Source organism: Asterias rubens, chromosome 17, assembly GCF_902459465.1.
Source record: "Asterias rubens chromosome 17, eAstRub1.3, whole genome shotgun sequence".
Lineage (NCBI taxonomy): Eukaryota > Metazoa > Echinodermata > Asteroidea > Forcipulatida > Asteriidae > Asterias > Asterias rubens.
This window is the reverse complement of record NC_047078.1, coordinates 9,071,135-9,094,345: the sequence shown is the minus strand read 5'-3', so window position 1 is coordinate 9,094,345 and position 23,211 is coordinate 9,071,135. Positions and strand designations below refer to the sequence as shown.

Sequence of the window (23,211 nt, the reverse complement as noted above, 5' to 3'; positions counted from 1 at the left end):
AATAATAATTGTTAACATCAAAACTTACTTGGTAACGAGTAATGGGGAGCGCTCAGTTAGTAATATTTGAAGGGAAGCTTTCCACTATCATTATCTGCAAACCATGTAAGTTTAATGTAAATCTGTGGACATGTTGAAAAAGTACCCGAATCCTTTAAGCATTTTAAAATAATAAGACTTCAGTTTTGATAAATTTCATTTTACTTGGTCTTTTAATCTGGACTTTTAATCTGGACTATTCACTCTGTATTCAACAATGTGCCGCGGTTTGGCGACCCCAACCAGAAACATTGGTCATCGGTTGGGCGTTTTTCGCGTGTTCGGTTAATTGAGCGCGGTGACGATGCTGTTCAGACCAACCGGTAACCGACTCGTACCGAGTCGGTACCGGGCTTTGGTTGGGGTCGCCAAAACGCACTCAATGACAACTCCTCAAAACGCTTGTCCCAGAGTGAAAATAATCACACACACACAAAACAACACCATTTCAATAGACAGTCATACAAACGGAAATAGACCTATAAAATACGACCATAACATTGTCAATAGCTTGTCAGAACACAGTGATATTAAAGACTGCCACCAATCCGTCGAGGGCATTAAGTAACAAACTAATTCAATTGTCATTATTCCGAATGCATAGAATGCCAGTCCGGCCCAAGGACTTCGACTTTTGTCGACTGTGGAAATAATATAATAAAGGGCTTGTGTACTTTTTGTACGACACGCGCAACACAAACGTACACAGATTTATACTAAACATACTCGGTTTAAAGATAATGATGGTAGTATACTATACATTGTTTTGTAAATAAAAGCCATCCCAGCCTACAATCGTTTGCTTTAATGGGCCACCCATGCCTCCATACAGTGTTCAGCTTTGTAAAATACCATTGTTTGTATTTTTAGCATGACGACGGATTTACTACACGACTCTCCTGAAAACAATGCTCAGTGTTTTTCACTCGTTTTTTCCCCCGTAAAAACTTGCCAACTTATGCAGTTGAAACTGCTATACAGGTATCACAAACATCTGTAGTCATAAAGTGAGTATAGGCCTATAGACTATATAAATTGATATCAATGTTACCAAACCGAGGCTGGCAGAACAAAATAGTCAGGTTCCTTTTTTTTCAAAATGATTATTAGCATGCGCTATTGTTATTCGCTACGAGGAACAAGACCAAAAATAAAGGCAACAGGATGAAGGTCTATAGGGCTTTATGTCATGACCAACAACTTGATCTACAAAAAGTGACAAATTTCAAGTGACATTAAATTGTCATTATTACGATTGTAGAACACCAGTCCAGCCCGAGGACTTTCAACTCTTATTTCTCACAAACTTTTGCAAAATTATGAAGCTGAATCTGCTACAGGTCACAAACATCTTAATCCACACTGAGTAGGGATTTATCTCATGGCCAACAATATCTACAAAAAGTGACAAATTTTAAGTAACACTCAATTGTCATGATTCCAAATGTAGAATGCCAAACCAGCCCAAGAACTTCGACTCTTACATACATTTGTAAAATAAATGCCGAACCTCCGATTGTCATGGCCTGGAGACCACTCTACTTCATTGAAGCTACTATATTGAATCAAGTTGCTGGGAGGTATAAACTTGTGCAGGTTAGTATATACACTGGCTTCCCATGGAAAAAACGCATCCAGTTCAAAACTCTTCTAAAATGTTTTTAAATGTTTGAATGGCATTGCTCCACCATGATTCTGTCTGATATGTTTCATCTCCGCCAAACCCACCGTCAAGGACTCCGGTTTTTTTCCCCCCGATAAAACTCGGCTTAATACTCATGAGTCCAGATTAACTTTATGGCAAACGCGCCTTCTCACACTCTGCTGCTCAACTTTGGAACAATCTCCCAATTAATGTCCTTAATCTTCTTGTGTTGTTACTTTTAAGAAAAAACTTCTCTTTCTTAAATAGTAGATTAATGGCTGTATTTTCTGCTGTCAGCTTCATGAAATTGTACACTGAATGTTTTCGATGTCGGCAAAGTTTGCACGACAGGCTATCAAATACTATAACGACAAATTACACAATTTTAACGAGAGAATTTTTTTTAAATTTTTTCCTCTCACATAAGGACTCTATAATTTGAAAATAAGGTCATCAAAAATTTATTTTAATTTCCCTTCATCTTTTAAATGTAGATAATTCGGCCCAGTCGTTTACGAATTAAAGGCAATTAATGTAAGCTATGGTCCAAAGGTTACTTATAACTGGTCCTCTCGATCTATAAGCTTATTGTATAAGTAAAAGAGAGTTTTACACGTTTTTAATTTTACCTAGCATTATAAGCCTCCAATTTTATTACTGCATTTAAACCTTGAAGTCGATTGTTCAAGTGTGAAGTGCTCAAGGGAACAGGAAGCCATTCACAAACACATGGTTACTGTAACAACTTTGCTTTGTTTCTTTTACCTTGAAAGTTTTGGCTTGTCATCCATTTGGTTTATGTTTGTGACCGGTCGAAATTACAGAGAGTAAAAAGAGACCACATATAAACGGCGATATCGGAAAAACAATATTAAACCATGTATGGCATGTTTAAGGCACCTGATACATTGTGTAAAACGTCGAAGACCAGTTCTCACTTGGTGTATCCACAAAAATAGCAAATCTGTACAAATTTGGACCCATTTGGTCGTTGAAGTTGCAACATGGAGCAATAAATGCTCCATGGTTGCAAACAATATAACGAAAGAAAAAACAACCTTACTGCACAAAATGTGTGCTTTCAGATGCCTTTAAATGGCTTTTAATATTTGAGTGGGAAATTAACTCTTTCTGAGACGTTCCTCACAATCTTTTATACTTATATATCCATCTAAATGAAACCGATGGTAACAAAATACTTTGATGACTTCGATCGTCGATTTTTCTTTGGTAGTTGTAGTATGGACCTTATTCACGTGACATCGACATACAAGTAGGGCGCCCTCATCTAGGGGTAAAAAGACGGTCGGTCATTGATCCATCCTGTGCGCACGCTGGTCCATTGTTTAAAGATTAAAGATTAACAAAGTTTCAAAAAGAGGGTTCTATCAGAAGTAGTTTGTACACACCTCACTGTGTATGTGGGGACAGAATATCTGGGAGACAAAATCTCCTGCCATACTTGTAAAACCTTTAATTGCACTAACTTTTGGTTATCCCGTTTCTTTCCTCAATGAGGTTGCATGGCCTTGCTACCAGCCATGTACCAGCGAAGCTTTATTGGATCGCTCTGTGGACCCATACACCGTCATGGCCCTTCACAGGGACCGGGAATTCAAGGTTGCACAGGTGGCTTGCTTCAAACGGGTCGGGTGGCGAAGGGTGGCGTTTATCTACGAGGAAAGTGCAGCAGATCAAGAAGTAAGTAGCCTCAGAACAAACAAAAACAGGTGAAAAATGAAAGTTTTCAATTCAATTCAATTCAATACACGTTTATTTCATACTCTTGTTGAGAACAAAAAAAACAATTGTTTGGCAAAAGAATGTGAAGAAGAACTCCAATTAAAGGAACTGACAAGAATTGGTAAGACAAAAACTCGTCTAAAGGCCATGTCACACAAGGCAATTTACTGGCAACCACTTCCAGGCAATCTCCAAAAAGAAAAGGTACTAAAATAGTAAAATGTTCATACATTTTTCTTAGTATTTTTCTTAGGATCATAGTACACTGCTCCTCCAAGTTGCCTGTACAATTGCCTCGCGTCACAAGGCCCATAGATCACAGTTTTAAATAAAACTTACACCATCAGTCTAATGCTGGTAGTAGAAAACATCCCTTGAAATATCTCTGTCCGAAAAAGTCGAATTTGATAAAAAATAAATGAAAATAATTTCCCACATAGGCCTATGACTTACAGACTCGGAATCCCCAGTTTTAGAAAACACTTTCTACTGAGGCTTGTGCACAAAAATACTGTACAGTTTACAGCTTCACACTTACTAGAATAACGACTAATTACATGTATTGAGTTTGGTTTAATTGCAGTACGTTGATCATTTCCGAGAGCTAGTGGAAGCTGCTGATGGGCACATCGTAGCAGAAGAAAGAGTTGTAGATATGAATAATCTTGACTTTCATCTTCTAAATCTAAAGGTGCTCTTTCATTGTTTTTAAATGAACGGGGAAAAAAAACTTGCAATTCAAACTCACATTTCTGACCATACTTTATGAAAACAAATACAAAGCCAAAGTCTCAGCCAATTTTCAATCCTTCCGCTACGGTAGTAGTTAATAAACAGGACAGTTCTTTTCAGAACCGAGAAGTCTCCCGAACATCCGATAAATCTACTCCGCGGTAGTAGAATAAAAAAGAAAGACAGTTCTCTAAGAACAAACTCTACCTGGCAAGTAGCACACATGGTGTTACCGCAAACCGAATATTAATATTGATACCTTATACCATGTAATGCATCAAATCCTAAGTACAAAGCCAAACAACAATAATTTATAAAGACAGAGAATATATTTATGGTGGCATCATCTAGAAGTGGTGAGATGCCTGATGGACAGACAAACATAACATAAACACAGGAACAAGAACGTATGGAGAAACAATTAGAACAAAAACAGAAATGATGAAGATAACAATGATGAGAATAACACTATAAACAACAATAATGATGCCAAAAATCCTAAATTAAGTTTGAATAATAGAGCAATTGCTGAGTACTAAGTAAAATGAGAACGAGAAAACCAACTGTCAAATAGGCCTACTGGGAGAGGAGACCTCTTTAATAAGCGCATTTAAATCGACCCACAATTTATCTTGAATCAACCATCAAGGCTTCGTTCAAATATAAAAACCATTACCAGGCGATTGCCTCCGTTGCCCCTTGTCATTGCCTTGGTGCCATTGAAATGCGTATAGGGTGCCCTTTACCAAAGAGAAAATGCCTCGGTGCCCTTGCCCCTTCAAAAACGAGGCATACAGGCCTGCATTACTTTACTACTACTACAACAGATATAGACATTACTGTTTCTTTTTATTTGATGCCACCGAACTTTATCACCCGTTTGTTTGGTTTTCACTTTTAGCGCCAGGACGCAAGAACCATATTGTTTTCATTCAACAGGAAGCGTCACTTTGTACAGCTGTTTTGTCAAGTAATGTAGGGGAGATTTTTGGACGGTCCTTTTTCATAGTTCTCGCCAGTATAGTGCTTGTGCTCAGACATGTGCGCACTAATTGGCATTATAGACATAAAGTTCTTAAAGGAACACGTTGCCTTGGGTCGGTCGAGTTGGTCTTTGAAAAGCGTCCTGTAACCGTTTGTTATAACATCGATGTGGTTAGAAAGATGTTTTAAAAGTAGAATACAATGATCTACACAAATATGCCTCGAAATTGCATGGTTTTCGTTTTACCTCGTCGACAAACACGGTCGGCCATTTATGGGAGTCAAAACTTTGACTCCCATAAATGGCTGACCATGTTAGTTTGCGGCGTAAAATGAAAACCGTGCAATTTTGAATGATACTTATGTGGATCATTATATTCTACTTTTAAAACATCTTTCTAACCATATGCATTTCATAACAAACGGTTTCAAACGCTTTTCATAGACCAACTCGTCCGATCCAAGGCAACGTGTTCCTTTAATATTTATGTGCCCAGCAGAGCTGCGAAAAAGGACCGTTATGCCTGCTGCCGCCAGAGTCACAAAGGTCTCCCATTGTCCTTACTAGAGTCACGATGCACGACTACAAGAGAATGCTTGACATTCGTAGAGCACTTGAATTGGATGCACCGAAAGGTAAACTCCCTTATTGTTTTAAAAAATCTGACTTTATTATCTTGAAATAGGCATATCTGGCTGGAATGTATGGAGCTAAGTATGGGTCGGGAAAACCTCTTGGTGGTTAGACGCTAAACCAGACGACCTAGAGCCATGTACGCAAGAACAGCTCAATACAGCCGCCAATTCCCAAATGGTTTTTGACGGCAACCAAAGACAGCCTACAGTTCTGGACTTGAACTTCAATGGAGTGGTACTGTACTTAACAAATTGCTTTCAGAGTAGATGTCCTGTCGTGACACCTGTGTCCTTAAGCAAGGCACTTAACCATGATGCTTCGTCCTGCGAATGGGACGTAAAGCCGTTGATGACGTGTGTTGTGTATAGCGCACGTAAAAGAACACATTGCACTTTTCAAAAAGAGCCCCGCGGTGTTCCTTGTTTGAATGGCAGCATATTGTGCCACAGCACATTGTTAAGCAAAACATGGTGCTAAGTAAGGAGTATATCTCATTTATTTCAAACATTATAGTCCCACATACCTTGCAAGGAAATACTGAACGTCAAAAAGCTCGGAGTGACAGATAAACAAGAATCCATTATTGTTATTATTTATTCCCGCTTAACATTATTCTCCGCAGAGACCGTTGCCAGAACATTATGTTTACTACAATCAAAGCATTCATCCCAGTATCGTTGCACCCTACATCTATGAAGGTCATAGCCATAGCATTAGCTCTGAATGCTTCCATAGCTGACCTACAGCGTCTGGATCCTCCACGACCACTCGAAAATTTCAGCTACTCCAATGACGAGATGGCTAGAGTCATCCTCAAGAACGCTGACAACCGTGACTTCACCGGATTACTGGTAAAAGTCCTCTTTTGTGTTTTTCATTCAAGAAGATTGAGCAAGTTGGTCGAAACGTTGAGACCAATTCAAGAACTGACTCCGCGGTAGTACAGTTAATCACGATTATATAAGCTAAAGTAGTAGTCCCTGCATATTTTCTATACCATCCGCCCGGGTAATAGTTAAAAAGCAGGGCAGTTCTTTTCAGAACTGAGAAGTCTCCCGAACCCCCGAACATCTACTCCGCGGTAGTAGAATAAAGCAATACAGTTCTCTATAAGAACAAACTATACCTGGCAAGTAGATACACACATGGTGTTACCGCAAACCAAATATACATATCAATATACAATTTTTGTTATGCAAGTTCGCCCCAAGCAAGGCTAAAAGAAAAAGAGGAAATACCGGTAAATCCATTCGAAGTTGTTTTCATTCCTGGAGAAACCCTTTGAAACAATATATATATTATAGGAAGAAACTGCCCGTCTCCAGGAGAAGACGAGCAGAGTATACCGTGAGAAGGTCTTGACCCAAACCGTTTCTTTTCAGAGCCAAACACTCGCTCAAAAGAGAAGATTTTACACGGTTGTACCCGCAAGTTTACTTTTACTGATAGTTTATTTTTATCCTTCATCACATCTTGCAAAGCTTCAAACATCACTTATTATTTACTTAGTTACCTCTAATCAAAACGTCAACCTTTTTCTCAGGGGCAAGTTCTGATCAAGGACGGGCAAAGACAGACGGAGAATATCTACGTGGAACAGGTTCACGGTGAGTTCAAAAAGAGACTTTGGGACACTAGGTGGCAGCAGACTAATACCAAGTATGACGTTGCTGAATCTGGATTATTTTGTGTATTTTATTACATGCAGGGGACAAGTTTGAGAATGTCATGATTTACAAAGTACAGACACAAGAGTTTCAACCTGGAGGAACAGAGCTTATGTGGGTAGGTAAACAGTTGACAATAGCCGTGTTTATAGTTTGCTATAAAAAATATTTAAAAAAGTGGTGGTCGTTTACCCGCTGGATTTTTTACAACATAGACTGGTCCGATGTCTCAAATAATTTTCCCATTGACTCATACACAAACGAGCCTTATTTATTATAGTCTGTAGTAACAATATTGATTGGCACACCTGACCTAACATGCCTAACCTGTGCAGATCATGGGTCTGCTCCTGGAATCATGCCTAACCTGTGCAGATCACGGGTCTGCTCCTGGAATCATGCCTAACCTGTGCAGATCACGGGTCTGCTCCTGGAATCATGCCTAACCTGTGCAGATCACGGGTCTGCTCCTGGAATCATGCCTAACCTGTGCAGATCACGGGTCTGCTCCTGGAATCATGCCTAACCTGTGCAGATCACGGGTCTGCTCCTGGAATCATGCCTAACCTGTGCAGATCACGGGTCTGCTCCTGGAATCATGCCTAACCTGTGCAGATCATGGGTCTGCTCCTGGAATGTTGAAACACAATATTTAGACCATCTGAAAGACTGTTGGTTTGCTATCAGCTTCTCTCAGTATATGACCAGTCATGCCAGTGTGTTGAGATAAGCATTGCCAGTATTGCACCTTTTGCGCACTTGAAGGTTTTAAAATGTGTTCAAATGAGATCACAGGTTTACTTGATGATTACACACATTATAATATGCACACGCAGCAACATACAGTAGAAAGTTCAGTTAACATGTGGTATATGTGACTGACAAGCTACGTCATCACTACCGAACAGACCAATCATAACGTATAATTTGAAAGCTTACGTCACTGCAGGTTTATCCATTCATTGGGCATGTAAAACCAGTGTCTGTCTTATGGGACAGTATATGTGACTTTACCATAGCTTGCATCATTCTAACAATGACTGAAAACAGAAGTATTGTTTTATGTTTCCAGGAGATCACATCCCAGTTGACGGTATTAGTAGAAGGACAGTGATCCAGGAGATATCTTCAACAGCTCGTATCACGCTCTTCTCTCTCGCCTCACTCGGCTCTGTCATGGGTTTGACGTTCCTCTTCATCAACATCAAATACAAACATAAGAGGTAGTATAGTGGCTTGTTATGGCGCTCATACCTGTCACTAAGTGACGCTCAAGGTGCTTCAACATTCAGTATTTTCCTGCAAGATGTGGGACCACGTTTTGAGTTATAAGATATCTTCCTTTTACATAGCACCATGTAATCATGGTTTACAAAGTGCTGTGGCGCAATATGCAGCCAAGCAAACCAGGAACCAGAAGATGTCTCTCCTTTGAAGATGTCTCTCTTTTGAAGATGTCTCTCTTTTGTAGACACACTGAAACGATACAGCGGCTTCACCAGCGCTGAGGAACTACGCTCCTGCATTATGGACCGGAACATCTGGAGAAAAATCACTGAGCAGGCTCGAGCTTCTAGATGACGCTCGACTTGATCGATTGAAACCAGGAACACCAGGCGAACCCCTTTGTGATATTAGGTGCACTGGGTCATTTAACGTGCGTTGTGACACAACACACAGGACCAACGGCTGTATGTCCCATCCGAAGAACGAAGCATCATGGTGAAGTGTATTGCTTAAGGACACATGTATCTGCTGTTAGGCATGTTAGGACCAGGACCCGGTAGACCGTTTATTAGATCAATGTCATTATTAGGTAGCTGCTTCAGCATTTCACTTCGTTGTTCCAATTCCGTGTTTTTTTCTTTCAATTCCAGGGCCATCAAGATGTCAAGCCCTTCCCTGAGTAACCTGACTGTAGTCGGTTGTCTGCTTCTCTACGCATCAGTCTTTGCCTTAGGATGGGAAAAGACTAACCTGCCTGACTCGGCCATCTTCATCAAGTGCCATGTAAGCAATCATGCAGTATTATAACTGCTCCAACTCTCACTTAATCAAACAAACTAAAGTCAGTTTCTTGTGATGACATCAAGACTTGTCTCTTTAGCTCCAAAATGACGTGTCTTGCATATTATGATCACTATCATTAATCAAAACAATCTGAAGCTTTACCTTGAAACAAACCAATAGAGAGAAAACCGAGAGAGATACAGATTGAAAAACTATACTTTCGCCACCGCATTGACTCCCTGGACTTAGTCAAGGAGGGCGCTATACACACACAAATGATTTTGGCATGCACTATAACCACCCATAAAGCTGTTGATATTTCTCGATGATTCCTCGCTGTTTCAGGTTGAGAGGATGCTGATATCTCTTGGACTATCTCTGACCTTTGGTTCTGTTTTCATGAAGACATATCGGATACAAGCAATCTTCGCTGTCGCCGTCAAGAAGTTCAAACAAATTGTAAGAGTTCATAACAACACATAGGAATAATGTAAAACAGAAACTGTTTTAGAGACAACGGCAAAACGTTCCTCCATTTTTTGTCATCGGCCTCTAGAAATATTATCCACAGAGTAGTAGAAAGCAGCCAATCAGGTTACGTATGATGAGCTTGAGCACAAAATGTTGCGAGAAAACATTGGAGCCTGCTGCCACCTAGCGTTTAAAGGTTGTCTATTCATGGTTGTACACTAGACACAATTTATCACAAGGCAGCGTTAACCTAGACTGGCCCCCTTTCCTTATTCGCGACAGGTATTGCTTCATGTATAAAAAATTAATACACATTGACATTGGATTTAACTGAAAATCTCCTGTAACCATGATGAAAAGCCACGTGCAATAATGATGCGAGGTCGGGTACTCCTAGGTACAACGGCAGATCTCTGGCAGGTATTGGTTCATGTATACACATGTACGTCAGATTTAAATGCGAATCTCCGGAATCATGACAAAAGCCAGATGATTATGTTAGTGATGGGCTCAACGGCAGAACTCAGACGTACAGTAATTCACGTAAATCACGAGCCTCGAAGTGTGACGTCAGATGGTTCAGGCAAGTGACATTCCGTCTTGTACCTGATCTCTTTTCCCATCATTTATTTTCAATCACTCAGGATCTACCAGACTGGAAACTTATCAGCGGCGTGTTGATGATTTCTGTCATTGATTGTGTCATTACGTTGGACACGACCTACTTGAACCAGACATTCTTGGAGGCACAGGTAAGTTTGGCTGGAAGAGAAACTAGCGTAAAACCAGACTTTCTGTTACTTCTGGCCTCTAGCGTCGCTTTGAAAATCCCCATAGCACTAATTTTTGTACGAGAGGAAAGCCCTTGAAATTGTCCATCCAATGGTGCTAAACCTGTTAAGATTGAGCAATGATTTTGGGTCAAATTGACCCGTTGTACTTTTGATTTTCTCTGTGCACAAAAATCCCGTAGGGAGGCTTGTTGAGTTCGTTTCGGAGCACAGCCGCCTACTTTTAATTTTCGGTATCAAGAAGTCTGGAAGCCGCTCTAAAACTTTGAAATTTGAATTTAGGGACATGCCAGGATGACGCAGGTACAAACTGCGTCTCTCTATCGTTTTTAGTTCCAGAATGATTCAAAAGCATAGCTGAAAGTTTTTATAAGTCCGGGCTTTTTTTTCAAGGCATATATTTGTTTTCTCCAATAATCACCACATGCCGTGTGTATCATGCATTAAATGTCGCAAATTTATGGGGTGTGTCGGGTCTACTCCCTGGCCTCTAGCGTTGATTTGAAAATCCCCATAGCACTAATTTTTGTACGAGAGGAAAGCCCTTGAAATTGTCCATCCAATGGTGCTAAACTTGTTGAGATTGAGCAATGATTTTGGGTCAAATTGACCCGTTGTACTTTTGATTTTCTCTGTGCACAAAAATCCCGTAGGGAGGCTTGTTGAGTTCGTTTCGGAGCACAGCCGCCTACTTTTAATTTTCGGTATCAAGAAGTCTGGAAGCCACTCTAAAACTTTGAAATTTGAATTCAGGGACATGCTAGGATGACGCAGGTACCAACTGCGTCTCTCTATCGTTTTTAGTTCCAGAATGATTCAAAAGCATAGCTGAAAGTTTTTATAAGTCCAGGCTTTTTTTTCAAAGCATGTATTTGTTTTCTCAAATAATCACCACATGCCGTGATGTATCATGCATTAAATGTCCCAACTTTATGGGTTGTGTCGGGTCTACTCCCTGGCCTCTAGCTTCGCTTTGAGAATCCCCATAGCACTAATTTTTGTACGAGAGGAAAGCCCTTGAAATTGTCCATCCAATGGTGCTAAACTTGTTTAGATTGAGCAATGATTCTGGGTCAAATTGACCGGTTGTACTTTTGATTTTCTCTGTGCACAAAAATCCCGTAGGGAGGCTTGTTGAGTTCGTTTCGGAGCACAGCCGCCTACTTTAAATTTTCTGTGTCAAGAAGTCTGGAAGCCGCTCTAAAACTTGAAATTTGAATTCAGGGACATGCCAGGATGACGCAGACAAACTGCGTCTCTCTATCGTTTTTAGTTCCAGAATGATTCAAAAGCATAGCTGAAAGTTTTTATAAATCCGGGCTTTTTTTTCAATGCAAATATATTTGTTTTCTCCAATAATCACCACATGCCGTGTGTTTCATGCATTAAATGTCCCAAATTTATGGGGTGTGTCGGTTCTACTCCCTGGCCTCTAGCGTCGATTTGAAAATCCCCATAGCACTAATTTTTGTACGAGCGGTAAGCCCTTGAAATTGTCCATCAAATGGTGCTAAACTTGTTTAGATTGAGCAATGATTTTGGGTCAAATTGACCCGTTGTACTTTTGATTTTCTCTATGCACAAAAATCCCTTAGGGAGGCTTGTTGAGTTCGTTTCGGAGCACAGCCGCCTACTAGTAATTTTCGGTGTCAAGAAGTCTGGAAGCCGCTCTAAAACTTTGAAATTTGAATTCAGGGACATGCCAGGATGACGCAGGTACAAACTGCGTCTCTCTATCGTTTTTAGTTCCAGAATGATTCAAAAGCATAGCTGAAAGTTTTTATAAGTCCGGGCTTTTTTTTCAAGGCATATATTTGTTTTCTCCAATAATCACCACATGCCGTGTGTATCATGCATTAAATGTCCCAAATTTATGGGTTGTGTCGGGTCTACTCCCTGGCCTCTAGCTTCGCTTTGAGAATCCCCATAGCACTCATTTTTGTACGAGAGGAAAGCCCTTGAAATTGTCCATCCAATGGTGCTAAACTTGTTTAGATTGAGCAATGATTCTGGGTCAAATTGACCCGTTGTACTTTTGATTTTCTCTGTGCACTAAAATCCCGTAGGGAGGCTTGTTGAGTTCGTTTCGGAGCACATTCGCCTACTTTAAATTTTCTGTGTCAAGAAGTCTGGAAGCCGCTCTAAAACTTTGAAATTTGAATTTAGGGACATGCCAGGATGACGCAGGTACAAACTGCGTCTCTCTATCGTTTTTAGTTCCAGAATGATTCAAAAGCATAGCTGAAAGTTTTTATAAGTCCGGGCTTTTTTTTTAAGGCATATATTTGTTTTCTCCAATAATCACCACATGCCGTGTGTATCATGCATTAAATGTCGCAAATTTATGGGGTGTGTCGGGTCTACTCCCTGGCCTCTAGCGTTGATTTGAAAATCCCCATAGCACTAATTTTTGTACGAGAGGAAAGCCCTTGAAATTGTCCATCCAATGGTGCTAAACTTGTTGAGATTGAGCAATGATTTTGGGTCAAATTGACCCGTTGTACTTTTGATTTTCTCTGTGCACAAAAATCCCGTAGGGAGGCTTGTTGAGTTCGTTTCGGAGCACAGCCGCCTACTTTTAATTTTCGGTATCAAGAAGTCTGGAAGCCACTCTAAAACTTTGAAATTTGAATTCAGGGACATGCTAGGATGACGCAGGTACAAACTGCGTCTCTCTATCGTTTTTAGTTCCAGAATGATTCAAAAGCATAGCTGAAAGTTTTTATAAGTCCAGGCTTTTTTTTCAAAGCATGTATTTGTTTTCTCAAATAATCACCACATGCCGTGATGTATCATGCATTAAATGTCCCAAATTTATGGGTTGTGTCGGGTCTACTCCCTGGCCTCTAGCTTCGCTTTGAGAATCCCCATAGCACTAATTTTTGTACGAGAGGAATGCCCTTGAAATTGTCCATCCAATGGTGCTAAACTTGTTTAGATTGAGCAATGATTCTGGGTCAAATTGACCGGTTGTACTTTTGATTTTCTCTGTGCACAAAAATCCCGTAGGGAGGCTTGTTGAGTTCGTTTCGGAGCACAGTCGCCTCCTTAAAATTTTCTGTGTCAAGAAGTCTGGAAGCCGCTCTAAAACTTGAAATTTGAATTCAGGGACATGCCAGGATGACGCAGACAAACTGCGTCTCTCTATCATTTTTAGTTCCAGAATGATTCAAAAGCATAGCTGAAAGTTTTTATAAGTCCGGGCTTTTTTTTCAATGCAAATATATTTGTTTTCCCCAATAATCACCACATGCCGTGTGTTTCATGCATTAAATGTCCCAAATTTATGGGGTGTGTCGGGTCTACTCCCTGGCCTCTAGCGTTGATTTGAAAATCCCCATAGCACTAATTTTTGTACGAGCGGTAAGCCCTTGAAATTGTCCATCAAATGGTGCTAAACTTGTTTAGATTGAGCAATGATTTTGGGTCAAATTGACCCGTTGTACTTTTGATTTTCTCTATGCACAAAAATCCCTTAGGGAGGCTTGTTGAGTTCGTTTCGGAGCACAGCCGCCTACTAGTAATTTTCGGTGTCAAGAAGTCTGGAAGCCGCTCTAAAACTTTGAAATTTGAATTCAGGGACATGCCAGGATGACGCAGGTACAAACTGCGTCTCTCTATCGTTTTTAGTTCCAGAATGATTCAAAAGCATAGCTGAAAGTTTTTATAAGTCCGGGCTTTTAGTTCAATGCAAATATATTTGTTTTCTCCAATAATCACCACATGCCATGTATTTCATGCATTAAATGTCCCAAATTTATGGGGTGTGTCGGGTCTACTCCCTGGCCTCTAGCGTCGATTTGAAAATCCCCATAGCACTCATTTTTGTACGAGAGGTAAGCCCTTGAAATTGTCCATCAAATGGTGCTAAACTTGTTTAGATTGAGCAATGATTTTGGGTCAAATTGACCCGTTGTACTTTTGATTTTCTCTGTGCACAAAAATCCCGTAGGGAGGCTTGTTGAGTTCGTTTCGGAGCACAGCCGCCTACTTTAAATTTTCGTTAACAAGAAGTCTGGAAGCCGCTCTAAAACTTTGAAATTTGAATTTAGGGACATGCCAGGATGACGCAGGTACAAACTGCGTCTCTCTATCGTTTTTAGTTCCAGAATGATTCAAAAGCATAGCTGAAAGTTTTTATAAGTCCGGGCTTTTTGTTTAACACATATTTTTGTTGTCTCCAATAATCACCACATGCCGTGTGTATTATGCATTAAATGTCCCAAATTTATGGGGTGTGTCGGGTCTACTCCCTGGCCTCTAGCGTCGATTTGAAAATCCCCAATAGCACTATTTTTTGTACGAGACGTAAGCCCTTCAAATTGTCCATGCAATAGTGCTAAACTTGTTTAGATTGAGCAATGATTTTGGGTCAAATTGACCTGTTGTAGTTTTGATTTTCTCTGTGCACAAAAATCTCGTAGAAGGCTTGTTGAGTTCGTTTCGGAGCACAGCCGCCTACTTTTAATTTTCGGTATCAAGAAGTCTGGAAGCCGCCTTAAAACTTTGAAATTTGGATGCAGGGACATGCCAGGATGACGCAGGTACAAACTGCGTCTCTCTAGCATTTTTAGTTCCAGAATGATTCAAGAGCATTGCTGAAAGTCCTAATTTTTGTACGAGAGGAAGAATCATGGACAACAACTAAGAAATTTGAAAAGAAACTGAGAGTCACAGAAAGAGCAATGGAAAGGACCATGGTAGGAGTATACAAGAAAGGACAGGATTAGAATGAGGACATACGAAAAAAAAATAATGCCAGGGACATCATACAGGAAATGAAAACAAAGAAATTGAGTTGGGCAGACCACCTTGCAAGACGCCATGACAAAAGATGGACACATTGCATTATGGAATGGACCCCGAGAACACATACGAGACATAGAAGGGCCCGGTGTGGACGACATCACAGAGGGTGGAACCATCACATGGATGCGACGCGCACAGGAAAGATCGAGATGGAACAATGATGGAGAGGCCTTCCTCCAGACTGCAGTGGAGGGAGAGACATAGGATGAATAGAATAGCGGCCAAGAGGCAAACGAAACAAAACAATATTGTGTTCCAGTGCTCCACAGTTCCACAGTTCACAACACGATGTTCATGATAAAGGTGGTCAAACGAGACGGGGAATATTGACACTGTGTCCCCCACCATTCGAAAATGGGGTGTGGTGGGGTGGGATACACGTCCCTTCCACTCTTCAAGGGGAAGGTGCAAATCTCTCAACGATGGAGCATGCGTGTGAGAAGCCTTTACGCACGGCGTGCGGGTGCGGGCCCAATTAAGAGCCCGGGAAAATTTTGCATTCTAGATGCTCTGTGATGCAACCATGTTCATGATAAAGGTGGTCAAACGAGACGGGGAATATTGACACTGTGTCCCCCACCATTCGAAAATGGGGTGTGGTGGGGTGGGATACACGTCCCTTCCACTCTTCAAGGGGAAGGTGCAAATCTCTCAACGATGGAGCATGCGTGTGAGAAGCCTTTACGCACGGCGTGCGGGTGCGGGCCCAATTAAGAGCCCGGGAAAATTTTGCATTCTAGATGCTCTGTGATGCAACCATGTTCATGATAAAGCTGGTCAAACGAGACGGGGAATATTGACACTGTGTCCCCCACCATTCGAAAATGGGGTGTGGTGGGGTGGGATACACGTCCCTTCCACTCTTCAAGGGGAAGGTGCAAATCTCTCAACGATGGAGCATGCGTGTGAGAAGCCTTTACGCACGGCGTGCGGGTGCGGGCCCAATTAAGAGCCCGGGAAAATTTTGCATTCTAGATGCTCTGTGATGCAACCTAGGGCCAATTTTGAGGGGGGGATATTGTGTCATTCTTTGCCCACAGGATTAATGCCCATATAGGGACACAGTGTTTCGTCTTACACAGTGCAAAACTTGGGCTTCATGATAAAGGTTGTCAAAAAGTGGGGGGGGGGGACACATTTGATATTGTGTCACTCACCCTCCAAAAGGTGGGGGGCATGTCCCCCTGCACAAACAACAAATTTGGTATCTTTCTTGCAAAGACATGACATTGAAACAAATTCCTACTGAAAACACATGACACTAGGATATATGCCAACAATTTAAATGAGTCTAAGAAAAATCACCCAACCTCTAAATTTCGAAACAAAATTATCATCTGCTAGATTGAGCTTAATTCTCCTTAGGCGTTAGATAGATCACCCGATGTGGTTGCTATTTTGAATTCTTCTATTCTATGGATAGACGAATATGGGGGAAAAATTAAAGTATTTTAAAGACACTGGACACTATTGGTAACTGTCAAAGACCAGTCTTCTTACTTGGTGTATCTCAATATATGCATAAAATAACAAACATGTGAACATTTGAGCTCAATCGGTCGTCGAAGTTGCGAGATACCTAATATAAATTGAAAGAAAAAACACCCTTGTCACACGAAGTTGTGTGCTTTCAGATGCTTGGTTTCGAGACCTTAAATTCTAAACTTGAGGTCTCGAAATCAAATTCGTGGAAAATTACTTCTTTCTCGAAAACTATGTCACTTCAGAGGGAGCTGTTTCTCACAACGTTTTATACTATCAACCTCTCCCCATTACTCGTTACCAAGTGAGGTTAAGTGAAAATTAAAACAATTTTGTTTTGGGATTAACTGGAGACAGTAATAAATTCTGATAACGTAACAAATAATATGTCTACATTTAGAGAAAAAATATAACTTCTTACTCCTGAAACCAAACATTGATGGTCTGAAATGGGGGAAAACAGTTTTGTTTTGAAGTGTTTGTGCTTCATGGGGGTTGGGGTGTTTTACTGTCATGCCTTGCGAAATCTGCGGATTTTAACCAAGAAGCCTATATGTCTTGTGCCAAAAATGTAATTAGATTTGTTTAATAGTAATTGAATGAGCTTTTTTATTTATTTTGCATGTTTTTTATTGTGAAAAATTTTCCTGTTATGCGAACATTATGTTAAAACTTGCTGGACATTGAATAGGCCATACACACACCGATCTTCGATGACTTCAACTGGTCCCATTTGTTTTGAAATTTTCCTGTTTTCGAGGCAAAAGTGAAATTATGGTTTCCTGGTGAAGCCATACTGCAGTAACTATAAGTGTTCTGTTAGACTTTGTGTATGACTCTATAGCCAGCAGTTGTCTTCATTTTATTCAAAATATTTTTTGTGACATTTTAAAAATTACCATAATAATTTACCCCCCCCCCCATAGAAAAATAAAAAATAAAAAGTGTGAATAATGATGCGCTTTCAAATCTGATTTTTATTTATAGTTTTTTTCCTTTTTTTTCTCTGAACATTTATAATAAAGCGTTAATTGAACAGTTTGATAATTGAATCACCAAGCCGATGTTTAAGTGATACTATTAATAATAAATATTTATATGAGAATTAAAAAGAAATTCTCCAAATATATTAGAAAATGATATAAGGCACATGGCTTCTTTAAACCTCTGTTTTTTTTCCAGAATGCTCGGCAGAATGTTCAGTCACATGATTATTTAACACTCTAGTGGTGGCTTCAACAAAATGTAGTGCCTTTATTTATTATTCAAAAACTATTCATTCAAGTTGATGTAATCCTGTTTTTGTGGAGACCAAAGTGGTTTTAAAATAATGTGCCCAGCATGACAAAGATGCAAACCAATTGGTTTTTATTAATTGTTTTTTTTTTCCCCATACACCGATGTGTGTAAGGTTTTTATTTGAAACGGCGCCCTCTTGTGTTGATGTGATCAAAACACATTGTTGCTGCAATTGAAGGGAAAACAACATTACACCCTTATACAAATTTATCGATTGATTGATATATGTTTGTATTGTTTTGTTCATACAGTGTGTTAGCTACAGACAAATGAAGTCTGCCCCTCCAAGATGCCTGATTTGAAGCTGACAGGTGTCGAGATTCAACGATGTCTTCTCCATATCAACAGGTATGTTTATCAACAACCATTAGTTTGAGATGCATTCCAACAGAGTTTGGACAGTTCGATGATACTAGGCTTTAACATGGCTTTAGTTTTCATTTTGCTGTGCCTCTGTAGTAATACAATACAATGCTCTCACTTTATCTTACCGCATGTTTTTCCTGCACTCGGCCACATGCATGATTTCGCTCTTCCCTACAAACATTTGATCCCTTCCTCTGAAAAAGTGAGCATTTTGCATCTTCGAGGGATGAGAATTTTCAGACTTTTTAAGTCAGTTAAAAACAAATACAAAATTGTATGTGTCGCCAGACACCCAAGGCCTGAAGGTCACTTCAAGGTGTCCACTATTATGTTTTTCCAGGGGTAGTTGCAACCTACCCCTGGGGCTAGCTGGAACAGGGTTACCCCTTTTGTCTATCTATACTTATGTAGGCTTGGGTATCATGCATCTAGGATAGGAAGCCTGGCTGGTAGAGCAGATAGCAATACCTCCCCAACTTTCCTGGTGAATATAGTCGGCTGATATTTGTCCACCTGCTCTGTGTGGTCTACTTCTCTAGTGCTGAGGACACTGTTCCTGAACATTCTGAGAAATCTAAGTTCATAGGGTTACTAAAAGGTGAAAATGCCATAATATCGACATGCTCACAAAATTTGTATCTAGGTTAAAGGCAGTGGACACTATTGACAAAGACTGATCTTTGACAGTTACCATTAGTGTCCACACATCCAGTGTCTTTAAACTTTTTGTCAGTATGACTTTCAACCCTGATCTTTTGACCAAGTTCCAAAAGATTCATGACAGCCTCAACGTACAGTTGTCACACAAGTGTTTCAGGAGATTCGAGACCATTTCAAAATAACCACTTAAAACTAACTTTGCATAATGGGAGACTTTCCAACGCTAGGTGGCAGCAGACTTACCAGGTAAATTTACAGTGTTTACTAGGCCTGCGCGAATTCGAATATCCGGTTAATGGCATTATGCAGCCTACTACATGTAGATCGACGAACTGCCGAGCAGCGGCCGAGTCGGACTAAACCATTCTGTGAGAGTGGTGTTACAAACCTGTGCGGCGGTAGGTTGGTAGGCTGGTGTACAGCGCTTGGTGGTCGAGTGACCAAAAGATAAAGCGTTGAGCATATTGAGAAGTCAAAAAACGTGCGATGCGGCAGAAAAACAACAGTGAGTACCGAGCAGAAAATTGTATTTTTTGACCATGTTTTTTAATTTCACTCAACAAAAAGGAAATGCAAGCATTATGGATGCATATTGAGTATGTGTGGAAAGTTTTGGTAGTGTAGTACAAAAGAAACTTCAGTTATTGCTGGCTAACGGTCATAATACTTTCACCTATCAACGCTGATTTGAAAAACGTATCGCGTTAAAGAGGCCCAAAATACTAGACCCATATAAGGCTCACAGGGGAGCCTTATAAACATAGTTTCTAGAAGTAGACATGCGCATAATTTTGAGAACATTGGATTTACCCCGCTAGTCTGCTGCCACCCTTTGTCCAAGAAAGTCTCCTACTACGCCATGGGTCACAGCCATAACTGTGAACCCAACTGCTCAGTGCTCATGTCAGTGAAACTGACTATCTCGATAAAAATACAGCTGGCTGTGTCTCAAGGAGTTACATGTACTGGATCTTTTATAAATCACTAAAAACAGTACGGCTGACGTTGATATCTTCACTTGCCTTTGCATCACTAGGTCATCTTTCAAGTGCTTCGACGATGACGACTTGATGCTGTTCAATGATGATGAATATTTCTAGTGCGGCCTACGACAGCTGCCCACCTTAGCAAGCTGACAGCTGCCCGCCTGGAAACAAAGAAAACAAGTAAGCCCATCCTACTAACCCCCTTTGCTCATTACAGACTGGTCCAAAGAGGCAGAACAGAAATGGTCCGCTTGGCCGGCCTTTATAGGAATAGGGGCTGGACAGGGCTCGAATTTCACGCTGGACCGCAGGCCCGAGGCCAGTGATTTTAGCTTCGGTCCAGTAAACTTTATGCCGAACAAGTCCGGCGGTCTTGTGTTTTTTTTTATGCATACTAATATAGTTACTATTACAAATAATTATATGAAATAATTATATTATCTTTCATTAAAAAATGTTTTTCAATCTCATTTAAAATGAAAGTTTTTTGAAACGGCTCCCTCTGAAGTGGAGTAGTTTTCGTGAAAGAAGTAATTTTCCACGAATTTGATTTTGAGACCTCAAAGTTAAGAATTTGAGGTCCCGAAATCAAGCATCTGAAAGCACACAACTACATGTGACAAGGGTGTTTTTTTCTTTCATAGTTATTTCGCAACTTTGACGAACAGTCGAGCTGAAATCTTCACAGGTTTGTTAGTTTATGCATATGCTGAGATACAGCAAGAGAGAAGACTGGTCTTAGACAATTACCAATAGTGTACACATGGCTTTAAAGACACTGGACACTATTGGTAATTGTCTAAGACCAGTCTTCTCACTTGTTGTATCTCAACATATGCATAAACTAACAAACCTGTGAAAATTTGAGCTCAATTGGTCGTCGATGTTGCGAGATAATAATGAAAGAAAAAACGTCCTTGTCACAGGAAATACTTCGATCAGAGGGAGTTGTTTCTCACAATGTTTTTTACAATCAACAGCTCCCCATTACTTGGGTTTTATGCTGATATGTTTTTATTTTTAGTAGTTACTTATAGTGTCCACTACATTTAATCAAACTGTTTTTGTATGACACCATATTGATTTAATTTGCAAGTTTACAAAGAAATGTTCATTAAGTTTTATTGGTATGAATACAGATGTACGTGTAGAAGAGGTTTCCTTCCATTCAATTCACAGTTAAAAAGCTCAGGGAAAGTTATTCCCAAAATGGCGCATGAAAGATCAATTGGGTAATGACGAAACGTGAATCAAGTCATTAATCTTCTATTGCTGATAACAGGAAAAATCTGCCCTTTTTGACTGAACCACTGAAAATCTCGTGCTTACACACATTGGTGTAAAGGTAAAGTTAATCATCTTTTTTCCAGACACAAATTTAATATCTATGTCTATTATATTATTGCGATACCCGCTGCTAAAAACATAGGATTTAAACTGCCTCTGGCTACTGCCAATCTTGGTGCTCTAGAATTGCAAGGGTCGTGGGTGCGAATCTCACCTGAGTAAAATGCCTGTGATTTGTTCAGAGTACTGAGTATACAGTGCTAACACACATCGGTGTATGAGGGTACAACAAAAATCAAAATTAATATTTGTTATCCCCATGCAGATTTAACATCTATATATATTTGGTTTTGCGGTAACACCATGTGTGTATCTACTAGCCAGGTAGAGTTTGTTCTTAGATAACTGTCTGCACTGGATCCTCTGAATCCCTTTAAATAAGCCCACTTCTCTCTTATCTCTTAAGTCTCCTGACGATGACTAGATCAAGCTAGTCGAAAGTTGAGAACATTTCAAGAACTGACTCCGCGGTAGTACAATTAATTACGATCCTATAAGCTAAAGTAGTAGTCCCAGCCAATTTCGTATACCTTCCGCCTGGGTAGTAGTTTTAACAGGACAGTTCTTTTCAGAACTGAGAAGTCTCTCGAACATCCGATAAATCTACTCCACAGTAGTAGAATAAAGAAAGACAGCTCTCTAAGAACAAAAATACTCTACCTGGCAAGTAGATACACACATGGTGTTACTGTAAACCAAATAAATATTGATACCTCACCATTTAATGCCTCAAATCCTATATACATGTACAGATTTAACATCTATTACACTGAAACACTTGTTTGATATCTTTTTTTTTCCAGAGCGGCTTCTCAAGGTGGTTGACTATCATGAGAGTAGTTTCCAAGACTTTGTCGGACACAATGATGCCGTTCAGCTTGTCCACTTTACACCCTCTGGCAAACAGGTCTTCACTGTAGCATACAATCAGCACGGTGTGGGAGGTTGTGGTGTAAATGGAACGGTAACCATTGAGCTAGTCAGGGCCCAATTTCATACAGCTGCTAAGCACAAAAATTGCTTAGCATGAAATATTTGCCTTGATAAAAACAAGATTTTTACCAACAAATTACCATGTGATTTTCAGGTAAGCAAACAACAGCTAAATACCAGTAACAAGCAATTTGCAACAAATGGAAATTGGGTTGGTAATCCTGTTTTATCAAGGAAGAAATGTTATGCGAAGCAATTTTTCGTGCTTAGCTGCTCTAAGAAATTGGGCCCAGGTGTGTGAGCATGTCTTGACTATAAACACCACCGAGGGCTTTTACCAAAAGGAATCTGGTGTGTTCACAGATTCAGGATGTCCTTCGTCAGGTTAAACAACCTCTGACTGACACCCCCAGACAAAGATATTGACCAAATAGCGAGATCACTTCAGCTCAGTTTGTAGAGCACCGGGAATTAATCCAGAGGTCGGTGGTTTAAGTCCTGCTCATTTTTTTGTTCAACCCCAATTTATGTTATTTGTAGAATTTGTCGAAAAGAGCAGGGATGAGATTTGTCAGACTTTTATCTGAATTCAGACTTTTTAAGTCAGCCT

General features: G+C 40.1%; 1 protein-coding gene across 5 annotated transcripts; it reads left to right on the top strand.

The window, feature by feature from the left end:
• Nucleotides 1–3,020: 3,020 nt before the first annotated feature.
• LOC117301663 (gamma-aminobutyric acid type B receptor subunit 2-like) lies at nucleotides 3,021–22,722 on the top strand. Of its 5 annotated transcripts, XM_033785689.1 has the most exons (11): nucleotides 5,654–5,779; nucleotides 6,403–6,631; nucleotides 7,324–7,387; nucleotides 7,489–7,565; nucleotides 8,520–8,670; nucleotides 9,325–9,457; nucleotides 9,803–9,916; nucleotides 10,573–10,680; nucleotides 18,561–18,657; nucleotides 20,372–20,501; nucleotides 22,472–22,722. In XM_033785689.1, exons 5-9 carry the CDS (start codon nucleotides 8,624–8,626, stop codon nucleotides 18,609–18,611), a joined length of 453 nt encoding a protein of 150 aa, XP_033641580.1. In that variant the 5' UTR covers nucleotides 5,654–5,779; nucleotides 6,403–6,631; nucleotides 7,324–7,387; nucleotides 7,489–7,565; nucleotides 8,520–8,623; the 3' UTR covers nucleotides 18,612–18,657; nucleotides 20,372–20,501; nucleotides 22,472–22,722. The 5 variants fall into 5 exon arrangements, with proteins under 5 accessions (XP_033641583.1, XP_033641582.1, XP_033641581.1 ...); XM_033785688.1 differs by lacking the exon at nucleotides 5,654–5,779 and having other exon boundaries at nucleotides 6,131–6,631; XM_033785692.1 differs by lacking the exons at nucleotides 5,654–5,779; nucleotides 8,520–8,670; nucleotides 9,803–9,916; ... (2 more) ...; nucleotides 20,372–20,501; nucleotides 22,472–22,722 and adding exons at nucleotides 3,021–3,385; nucleotides 5,061–5,129; nucleotides 5,830–6,014 and having other exon boundaries at nucleotides 9,325–9,393.
• The last annotated feature ends 489 nt before the right edge of the window (nucleotides 22,723–23,211 follow it).